This window comes from Notothenia coriiceps, unplaced genomic scaffold, assembly GCF_000735185.1.
Source record: "Notothenia coriiceps isolate Sejong01 unplaced genomic scaffold, NC01 NC01_scaffold00036833, whole genome shotgun sequence".
In the NCBI taxonomy this organism is placed as follows: domain Eukaryota; kingdom Metazoa; phylum Chordata; class Actinopteri; order Perciformes; family Nototheniidae; genus Notothenia; species Notothenia coriiceps.
The window spans coordinates 30,778-42,396 of record NW_011369534.1 but is presented as its reverse complement, the minus strand read 5'-3'; the positions used below and the strand labels follow the sequence as shown (position 1 = coordinate 42,396).

Below are 11,619 nucleotides of genomic sequence, written 5' to 3'. Positions count from 1 at the left end.
CAGGTCATGTTTTCAAATGTTGTCATTCCAATATCCAAAGATATTGAGTTTAAAAATAACCAAGAAAAGCAGGACATCTCCATATTTGAGAGGCTGATAATATCATGTTCTGCCTTTTTGCCTGAATAATGACTATAATTACTTATGTATAAGTAATAGTTGGAGATTATGTTTGTGTAGTTTTGTTTTTCTCCCTGATACTACATAGAACTGCTTTCTTTTAGCTTATACCTTTTTTTAACTGCATACTCCACCAACCTCCAGGTATCTTCCCTCAGGTTGGGAATGAGTGCAATGAATAAAATAGGTCTAAAAGGTGTAAGCTTTCTGGTAAACAAAGAGCAAGTTTCCTATAGCTTCTCATGAGTGTGAGTGAGATGAGAGCATATGAATGTCTCTTAAAGCAGAACTGATTGCAGGTTTAATTACATTCCAGGTAGGGATCATAATTATTTCTCATGACAACAGAGCACTAGTCAATCATTTGCTTAGCCACCTTAAACTCGCCCCCGACGGCGCGATCCCGCGAGAGCTGCGAGGATCTGTCGGCGGTGAGATCATGGGAGAGTCCACCACGCTTGGAGAAAGTAGGTTAGCAGGGTAGAGGAAAGCAGGCGGAGAATCAGAGCGCAGAGGGGGGGTCCGATCACCGGTCGTCCACTGTGACCGTGGGACTATTATGTCAGAAAAGTTTAGCTAAATATCTACGCCGATGTACCAAGAGGTTACGATGCAATCCGTAGCGACTTTCTGCACTCTTTTATTTCGCACGGACTTGACCGAGCGATAGGGGAGAGGAGTTTCGGGTAGTTTTTTTCCCCAGTATTCTTTTGGTCGTGCTTTACGAAGGCTGTCTGCAGCCGGGGCGAAGTTAATTTACGAAGCCATTTCACTCTGGCTCTAGCGGCTTAATCTGCTCGACCGTGTCGCCTACATTAACCACATGTAGTCGGGTTTTTAAACCGTTCTGCCAAGAGAAAGAAAAACATCAAAATGAGAGGTACGTTGATAGTTTTTCTCATTAAATCTGTCCAGTTGAACTTGGTGAAGATCACAGTGGGGGGTTTGTGGGTCTTGAACGGCCACTTGTGTGCTCACGCGGATTTGAGTGCGCTTGTTTTTCTCCCATTGCGCATTAATCCCTCATGACTGGATTATGGCTGCACAGAGCCCCAGGCTGCATGCTCCACGCTGAAATTCAGCATGCAATGATAAACATCAGGAGGCATATTGTTCAATCAGGAGAAATGTCTCAAGCAGATGATTTCAGTTTTCATAATCTCTTAGGTCTGTTTGTGGTGAAAGCAGGCCAATAGGCTACTTTAATTGCACACATGCGTAATTGTTTATTTTATGCATCATGGCGGTGCCAAATGTGTCTGTTTTTGAGGAAATGTGAGTCATATCTCATCTGGGCTACCTTCTGTAAATGTTGCTGGGACATACATGTTAGGAGTTATGCAATAAGGAGAGGGAGGGGTATGAGAGAAGATTGTTGTTAACCAAAACTGCAATTATGTAATAGAGACGTTATTCAGGTTTCAAATGAATTTAAAATCTTGTGAAATTATGCAAACATTCACATTAATGTATTAAGTCATGTACTGGTATTTACTATCATACAAACGTCTTATTCAGTGATTATTTTTATATTTAAATATGTTTTTAAAAAATGAAAAAATTGTGAGGATTCCTGCTAACTTTCCACTTGTAGCTTGGACTTTACAACATGCATGTGAGCAGTGTTGGAGCAGTGGTGTGATGTTGTTGTGATGTGATGGCTGTGCCAGCATGGCTGACCGTGTGAGTGAGCAGAGGGAGAGGGATCTGGCTGTTCCACTGACCTAGTTATGTCACCCAACGTTATACACATAGACTGTATATGGTTATAAAGCATAGGCAGCGGCGGGAGGAGGGGAAGCTGTGGGAACTGCCGTGCCGCCGGGCGTGCAGCTCCATGTGCGGGCACAGCCGCACACTGACGCTCGCCCTTCACTTTGTGGCTCCATGACACAGGCCGAGGATGAACTTGGGTAGAGGGCATCAGAGAAAAGTTGTTTACATACATACAGCCATCTGATTCCTATTGTTTGTAACATTGAACTAGGTTTTTTCAATAGCCCTATTTTCTTATGTGAAAAGGGCAAATATTTCTCAGCATTACATAGCCTGGGTGACATTATTATTTGTTTTGTGTTGTCTACCAGAAAGACAGATCTTGCTGTAAACATATCACAGTTTTTATCAAAACACACATTCATGCAGCAGTTTTAGTTGCAAACAAAGACCTAGTATGTTACAATTAAACTAATCCTTGTCTCAATGTTAACTAAAGTTTGGTTTGCTTGTCTTACATTACAATCTTTTGTTGTGCAGAACAGCTGCAAAAAGTTTTTTTTGGCAGGGGAGGACAGAGATGGATTTTGTTTTAAAGGAGGGAGGAAGAAGCTGAGGGGGCCTCTCATGAAGGGAGGATCCAATTCTGGCAGGATATCCAAATGTAAACAAAGCACGACCCTTAGCTCACTGCACTGAAAATGTGTGTTAGTCACCCAACCTGCCATTTCCTCACTAGAAAAGCACGTCAGCATTTGTTTTCCAGTTTGAACATGCATACAAACATTTGGTATAAGAACCAGTTGTCTAAATAGTAATTGCGACAACTTTTGGCTTTAATTTATGTCCTGTTGTCATATCTGACACCTCCTGTGATACAAGATGGCGCTACTGCAGCATGTCTTAATATGTATTCCATGAAGACTTAGTGAAAGAGCATAAGATACACACACACTGACGGTCGGTAGAAGAGGCCTATGGAATTGTTTGCTCTGTTAATCCCCCCTTAGTGTGCCTCAGCCTGGCCTCCTCTGGTATTTGCATCTTTTAAAATAGAGCCCCTTGATTTGAGTGCACCAGCAGCCAAGCAGCCAGGTTGTTTATAAGCATCTTGAGAGTGAAGTCTCATCCGTTTTGTTTGTCAAGTAGAATCATCCTTAGACAGTAACATCTAATTATTTAGTGAGAGCTGCGTATTAGAGAATGGGGCTGTGTGCTACGCTGTGTCAAGTGTAATCAGTAAGACACCTAATAGAAACAAGCACAGAGTGTGAAAACAAACAGGGGCTTGTTTCCCTATCTAAGAATATACTGATCTCCTCAGGTTCTTCTCTGAGGCCTTGAGGCTTTGCAAACACATGTTTTGGAAATAATATAATCTGAAAAACATTCCTGTAAACATGATTCCAAAAGGTGGAAGAGACAACAAGGGCAACCACAGTGGATTTGTTGTGTTACGGCTCTGTGCTGCGCTGTTAGTTTACACCCAACTGTGAGGCATGACACAACAAGTGCTTCAGCTTTGCTAATGAGTGAAGAACTCAAGCACCAGGCCCCTCACCTCCTACTGAGCGTATCTTCTTGTGCCGTCAGTCATTCTTATGCTGAGGTAATGGAAATAATTAAAAGAACACAAGCTCCCATAGAGCCTTCAACCACTCTGATGCTCAACGGGCATTTAGTTGTAGTCTGCATGTCATTGTGACTTGCTAAATAAGTGAACTGCCGGTACTTGGGTTAAAACAGATTGTACGTTTAAAATACAGAGACATGATGTTTGTAAACATCTGGAGGGTCAGCAATGTTATTTTTTTCCTTTAAATATATTGAAACACTGTCATACTGACTAAATAGGCCTACAAGCCAGGGGGCTCCTGCTGGAGGATTATTGGTTGTTTGTGGTTCATATGAAATTCCAGGAAGCGAACAGCCGAAAGCAAAAGCTCAGTGATTTGTCTGTACCTCTCTCTATCCCTTTAATACTGAATTAGCCTTTTATCACATTTATTTGTAGCCGAAGTGTTAAATGTCTGTTCCAAGTTTTCTTTGTGAAAAGGCTTGGATGTGCAGTCTGCTCTAACACCATTCTTTGTTTGCATCTGGCGTCATTTTCAGCAATTTATTACATTTCACGCTAACATTTTCGGACTCGGGAGTGTTAGTGTGTGAAAAATGTAATGCCCTGCGTGCAGCCTTTGTTTATCATCTAGGGCTGTACCCGAGTATACAAATATTCGTCTGTTGGAGTACTATTCGGGTTTCAATTTCGTTATTCGGATATTCGAGCACTGCGATTGCCAAATTGAATTTATTGAAAACTCCAATATCAACGTAAGAGCTTGTGCCTCTTCGGGGGGTGCTAACACTTATCCATAAACGTTATCGTTTACTTTCTCCGTCTTTATATGTAGATATGACTTTTTCTCCGTTAATTTCCGTCCCGTTGTTTCCATAGCAACAACAACTTCCTGTCAACTACCGAATATCCGGAGCCCGAAAAATGGTATTCGGGACAGCCCTATTATCACATGGTAGCAACATTCAGGATTAAGATTTCTGTTTTTGGTATGCAGACTCTTTAGAGAGCTTCAGATGATGTCTAATAATTGTTGTTCAGCGCCGGTCAGCAATGATTAAAGGTAAATGTAATAGCTGTTGAATTTGTTATATATTTTGAGTACGTTCAATATCACTGGGTTTATCTCATTACAGTGTTGTTTTCTGTCAAAATGAAATGATTTAACTTATCGTTTGGTAAATTGACAAAAAATAAGTAACTTTTTAAGAAATAATGCATAAAATACACTTGTTCCAGCTCCTGAAGCATATATGAGTCTTACTGTGTATAAAAAACAACAGAATAGTGATGGCTTTTTGACAGTTGGTCTAAGGTTAAGGGTATTTTTCACTATTTTCAAATGTTTCATAAAATATTGAATTGAGTAAATCAAAGTTATTATCTGTAGCCATCGCTTTTCTTCTCTCTATTGTGTCAGCGATACAAGTCTTTTATGACGTTGCTAATATTTGGTAGTACGTATGTAGGTGATTGGTTTAAAGGGCTGGTATGTTTTCATTAACCAGGCAGTTACAGACCTTCACATTCAATAATAGAAAAATAAAGGATATAAATATATGACTTTCTCTCGATACCTGGATTGTCAGAAAATAGGAGTGAGAAAGCATGGATTTGTGTTTGCAGCAACAACGTGGGGGGGCGGCATCTGTGTAATTCTGGCTCACAGGACATAAATAGATTGGGTTTAAGCACAGGCTCAATGTCAAAGTCTGGCGAGAGGGCTGAATTGCTGACATTCAAGTTCAGATGTTGTCTGCTTTGACTGGATTGTTGTCGGTTACAATATGAGCTCCTACCATCAAATCAAATGCTTTCTCATTACTAGAACAGCACAGGGTTTAATGTCTGCATAGCAATCACTCCATATGACAAAACATTTTGAGTGATTGAGGTGTGTAATCAAACTGGTAAGTGCGGTTTCTCTAAGCCTTCTTGGCATATCTTGTTGTTATGTTACATGGCCAGTTTTCTGATCCAATCTACGAGCCTTCAGGGGAATGTCTTATGAGGAAGTCTGAGCATTGTTTGGCTCCACCTTAAAACTGGTCTGTGGCGAGTCAGGATGGTGCTCTCCACCCTCCTCCCTCTCCCCCTGCAGTGGGAAAGTGTGTCAGTGGGACAGAATGTCCACATGGGCTGACAGGCTGTAGTCACAGATGACTCAGCCAATACCAACCTGGCTGTGAACGGCGCTCAGCCAATGGGAAAGAGAGAGAGAGAGACTGAGGAGGGGCGGGGCATCAGTGTTGCTAGAGTGAGCCTGCTCAGTGCTCCATGACTGTTGTGAGGAATGCTCGCATTTGAGAGTTATATAATCCTGAGATGAAGGAAAGGTGGTAGGGGAACATGAGTAAAAGAGAGAAAGGGAGGGAGATATTTTTCCGTTGCATGCCCGCAGCTGCCCTGACCAGTTGGAGTTTTTTCGGCAACAGTTTTAGAGTGGAGACAGCTGACTGTGTCATTATCGAGGAAAAGTGGAAAGTTGTGTTTTCCAGTACCTAAGGGTGCAACAATTCCTGCTCAAGTGTTTTTCCATACATGTTTGTAAATTGGTCAAAGATTGTACTCTGCAGGGCTGAGCAACAACTATCTGATGATGTAAGCAGGTGTTGTTTTTCTCCTTGGCCAAGAAAAGAGTATTTTGTGTATACTGTATATCCTGTGTGCAGGCGTCATGTGATTTCCTATCTGTTTGTGTACTTTGTTCCTTCATTGGGGCCACATGAAGGGTGCAGACAAACACATTTCATGACAAGTTATCTTCTCCTGTACTGCTTGTTGTGAGACGATTTGTCTGCATCAGTAATAAAAGTAATAAACATACATGACTTTATTGATACTGCCACATTGTTGCTCAATCACTGTACCTATTGCAAGACATTTTTTTTGTCATTGATTACCACACTCTGGTGCAAAGTACAGGATTTGTCTCTGTTTCTTTTCCAAGTGTGTTAATCATTTTTCAAACAATTGTTGAATACGGTGAAGTTCTGAACGCAGCGAGATAAGAGAATTATGTTAAAGGCCTCCAAATAAAAGACAGCATCCATTTTTATTGGATCTACAGTTTCACCATAGCTGCTAATGAGCTTGTTTTAACCAGGACTGACCTGGGACCACAGACTGTATTCAGACTCAAAGGAGACTGATATGAAAATGTTCAACATGTCTCTTTCTAACATTGCCTGTAAAAACTCACAGAAAAATTGATTTTTAAAATCCGCTACATTTGCATCAGCTGGAGGCAAAGAGATTGTCTTGTAATAGTGCTCAGAGTTATAGCGTCTTTGAGCATTAAGAAAAACGCTATACAAATCCCATGTATTATTATTACATGGGTGACTGTTTCAAGGTTTAAAGAAGATGCAAAGGAGCACATTTTGGCCATTGTTTAACTCTGGGGAAAAAAGATAAGTTCAGAACATAAAGGAAAAAAACTCAAGCCTGGAATATGGCTGGCTTACTTTTTCATCAGCACTTTCAACAAACGTTTAAAAACAGGTTTAAGTGGAAGTAAGTGTGCAGCTTTAGCATGTGCTTACTATTGAAAAATGTTTGATAACAAGTGGCGCTAAATCAATGTAAATTATGGCCTTCTGTAAAATTGTTATGTCTAAAATAATGTATCATGTTACCCAATGTTAAGTTAGTGTTTAGATTTGAACCGTCTTTTGGCAACAGTTCCCAGTATGTCTCAACAATATCAAATAAGCAATAGCTGTTACCACTGAACTTCGCAAAGCAGATGTTGACTTATTTTCTTATCTCTAGTTTCGAATTGTACCTGAATCTGACCTCTTCTTTCAATGTTTTGGTTGGTCCTACAGCTCAGATCGAGGTCATCCCCTGTAAGATATGTGGGGACAAGTCCTCAGGAATCCACTATGGTGTCATCACCTGCGAAGGCTGCAAGGTGAGGAGGAAACACAGAGTAAACCTGGCTACCAAACATAAATTAAACAAACCTGTTTATTCATTTAAAATGTGCTTGTCATTTAAAGTGTTTGTATGCATCTGTGTTTGTGTGTCCTAGGGTTTTTTCCGTCGCAGCCAGCAGAACAATGCCATGTACTCTTGTTCCCGCCAGAGGAACTGCCTGATCGACCGAACTAACCGTAACCGCTGCCAGCACTGCCGCCTGCAGAAGTGTCTGGCCTTAGGCATGAGCAGAGATGGTAAAAACAAAAACCACACTGCATCCTCTTTACACACCTCCTTTTAACATGTGATTCAGCCTTAAACTCATTTATTTACCACAGATGGGGTTTGTTAAACTTTCTCTTACATTGGCAACATTTAATAGATTTATTTCTCTGGGAATCCCAGTACATGTGTTCCTTTTAATTAAAAGCTTATACCAGGAGAATTCACAATCACTACCCTGAGAAGGCTTGCCACATGTTAACCTGTTCTGTAGGTTTAAGAAAAAAAACACTAGGTGGCAGAAGTACAAAAATAAAACGTTTTAATTTGATTGAGCTGATGGCTATAGAGGTGAAATGTATTTTGTTTGCAAAAACTCTGCCAAAAAAAGTATTGTTTAGTTTTTGTCTACTATAATAAAATGCATTTCATCTCTTTAGCTGTGAAGTTTGGTCGTATGTCCAAGAAGCAGCGTGACAGTCTCTACGCTGAGGTGCAGAAACACCAGAAGGCCCAGGAGGCTTTGGGCACTGCAGGCGGTGGTGCTACAGCTCTGTCCTTACACAAAGAGGACGGTGTCTGTGGCAGGGAGGGGGGCAAGGAGAGTCTGAGCCGGTCCTACAGCAGCGGGGGCTCCAGCTCCACCCTCAGCGACCTGGACGACATCGCAACGCTGCCGGACCTGTTCGACCTGCCGCTGACCCCCGAGGAGGCCAGCGACTACTGCAGCATGGAACTGATTGGCGGTGGAGCCAGCGCGGGGAACACCTCTGCCTCATCTTCCTCTTCCTCCTCCCCATCCTTGTCCAATCAGAATTCCCCGCAGCAGACTATGCTGGACGGGGCCGACAGCAACGGGATCCAGATTCTGCATCCTCACACACATGCACTGCTGGACCATCTGCCTAATGACTGCTCAATAACAGAACTCGGTAAGTACTGACATGATAAAGGACAACTATTTCCTCTTTATTTTAATCGCTTTCTGCAAACACAGAGTCTCAGAGTGTATGACAATGACTAAAACTCTATGTACTTAAATAAAGACAAACTAGGTCTTCAATACATAATTGATGAGACACAAGGCAAGAGGCAAGAGAGGCAATTATCTGTGAGGTTCAACTTTTATGTTTTGTCCCATTTTAGTTTTATGTATTTTCTTGGTCTTTGCTTTTAGTGAAAATGTGAAACTGTCTGTTTCACATTAAATCACTCACTGAACAAAGAACAATGTTTAAAGAAAGATTGATATGATCATGTTGCACTGTAATTCTATACAAATATAGTAACTGTTGTGCTGCCAGGCTATTATATGTTTTTATTTTCAAATGTACAGTAAATTAAGATGCGGGCAGATGTAATTTAAAACAAAACAGTTGTAAAGAAAACCCCCACAAAGATTAGGTTTTAGGACATATCTTAAAACAGGGTTCATACACTTTTTCACCAATGACTTTCAATGACTTTTCCATGACTTCTCCATGACCTTTACCTAATTTTCCATGACAAAAAAAATTACTCTTTCTCAGCGGTACCACTGAAAATGGTTTATTTTAACATGGAACAGGAAAATAAGGTCTGCATATGAAACATGTTGTGCCTATATAAAACAAATCAAATAGTAGGCTTACTAGCTTCTACACACTAAAGCAGGGGTGGGGAACCTCCGGCCCCCGGGCCGTATACGGCCCGCGAGACCAATTGGTGCGGCCCTCGAGGTAATTTATAAACACACGCAAAAAAGAAAAAAATTAAAGAAATCTAGACCCCAAAAAAATTAAACAAGCGAGTGCCTGTTTTTCCTGGCCAAGGTCAGGGTCCTTGAACACAACACGAGCCTAACGTGTCATCACCTGGTCATCACGTGGTATATATCTCGTCTTACAGGGGTGCAGTTCTGCCGGAGAGCACCAGAACGTCGCTCCGGAACTTTCACAAATTGCAGTACCCATAAGCACATGCCGCAGTTTTTGCGTGGCTGTGTCTTTATTTGTAAGCCCAGTGGCGATCTTTTCATCTGTCATACTGATCATACAGTCAATAACTTTGTTGTTATTAGCATCTGGTTAGCTAGCTATGCTAACGAATATAACAAGCTTTTTCTACAACCAGTGAGGTAAAGCAACTCGTGATATAGATCCCAATAGTATACAAAAAAGGAATAAAGTAACACAGGATAACATACTAATGACANTCAAATGTGTTTATTATTATTTTTTACGCAAGGGGTCATCTTCACGGAGGCTCTCTCTCTCTCACACAAAATGCGCTCGTGCCACGCACACACAGACGCTCCTCCGTGAAGATGACCCCTTGCGTAAAAAATAATAATAAACACATTTGAAAAGTAGGGGGGACACAAACAGGATTTTGAAAAGTGGGGGGGATATGTCCCCCCTGTCCCCAGTGGAAATTACGCCCATGCACACACACGCGCACACACACACACACACACACACACACACACACACACACACACACACACACACACACACCAGTGCGTATGACGACAATGAAGATGCTGTCTAATTACACGACAGTGACAATGTGTGAATTTGACCTGTTTTAATGCTGCTATTATTTTTGTTTTCATTTATTAAAATGTAAAAAAAATATATAGATTATGAAAATGCCGTGGGAGTTACAGCCAAGTACAAAGACAAATATTATATTAGAATTGTCAAAATGCAAAACAATTAAAATGTTATACTATACAGTACCAACTTGTACACAGAATAGCACATCAACAATGTTCTGTTGGTTCGTATACAGTACAGATACGTGTGAGTTAAAAAACCTTCTGTCATACAGACAAAACAAATCTCCGTATGTCAGAGATTGTTGTCCAAAATAATGTTTTGGTTTATCTCTGTGTAAGATGTATTACAGTATGTAGTGAGCCAATTGTAACATGACATTGGTATCACATGGTATCTGTGTCATTACTAGTGACCAATAGTCTTAATTGTTACTAGCTAGTGTTGGTCAGTGTGGACAAATCTGAGAATGTTTGATGGCAACCACTTCGGTACAAATCCCGAGTGTTTAGGAACAAAAGAATGAGCAAGCCCCGAAAGATAATAGTTTTGAGGGCTGAAAAAGCTATGGCAAGGTATTCTAGCCTAAAGTAATTATGTTACATAAAACTGCACAAACTTATTCTGAAAATCGCAATACATGGCTAATACATGCAGTGATTCTGCTCAAGCTTGGCTGCAAGTAAAAAAAAAAAAACCGCATTACTGTAAAGCTTGGGTTTCAAAGCTGGTCATCCCTGACTGTTCCTGTTCTCTCACACCAACACACACACACACAGACACACACACACACACACACACACACACACACACACACACACACACACACACACACACACACACACACACACACACAAACAGCCTGCGCATGCTACATACTAAAACCCTGCGGCCAATCATTGATGTAGCCTCCTCATTAGAGTGTGTATTGATTAAGGCTATCGATCCATAAGTTAAACCATCAGATCTGGGCCATGGCCAACATCTCACAACTCTGCTGCTGCCATGACAAAGGCACTATTTCTAACGATTTTGGCTATAAAAAGAGGTTTGGGGCAGCGCTTTGATGTTTGATTATCAAGAGTTCTGAGTTCTCCCTGCTGAGCCGAGAGACATGAGAGACGGATGAAAGATAAAAGAGGGAGGTGGTTTGAGTAAAGGACAAAAACTGAGAAAAAGAGATAGCCTACCGGCTGCAGACTTCCAGCTCATCAAACTATAAAAAACAGACCGCCGGTGACAGAATGAGTATCAGGAAATCAAGGGAAGAGAGACGAGCAAGGGGAAGAAGAAAGGGTGTTATGCTATTCGTGTCAGATCATGTTGGCGTGATAGGATTAAATGGTGTGGCACTGACACGTCGGTTATCATGGGATACGTGTAATGACGGTGACAGCAAAACAGTGTAATCTTCCCTCATCAGGCAGTCCATTAGCAAATCACCTGCTAACTCTCACATCATTAACCAATCAGCAGGTCATCTGAAGAAGCACCTGCTCTCCCCTTTTATCAGTTTGTCCATAT

The 11,619-nt window shown here is 41.2% G+C and overlaps 1 protein-coding gene across 1 annotated transcript; it reads left to right on the top strand.

The window, feature by feature from the left end:
• Positions 1 to 554: 554 nt before the first annotated feature.
• LOC104964219 (nuclear receptor ROR-alpha-like) lies at positions 555 to 8,501 on the top strand. The gene is made up of 4 exons (XM_010792957.1): positions 555 to 1,000; positions 7,243 to 7,328; positions 7,449 to 7,590; positions 7,999 to 8,501. Exons 1-4 carry the CDS (start codon positions 994 to 996, stop codon positions 8,499 to 8,501), a joined length of 738 nt encoding a protein of 245 aa, XP_010791259.1. The 5' UTR covers positions 555 to 993.
• The last annotated feature ends 3,118 nt before the right edge of the window (positions 8,502 to 11,619 follow it).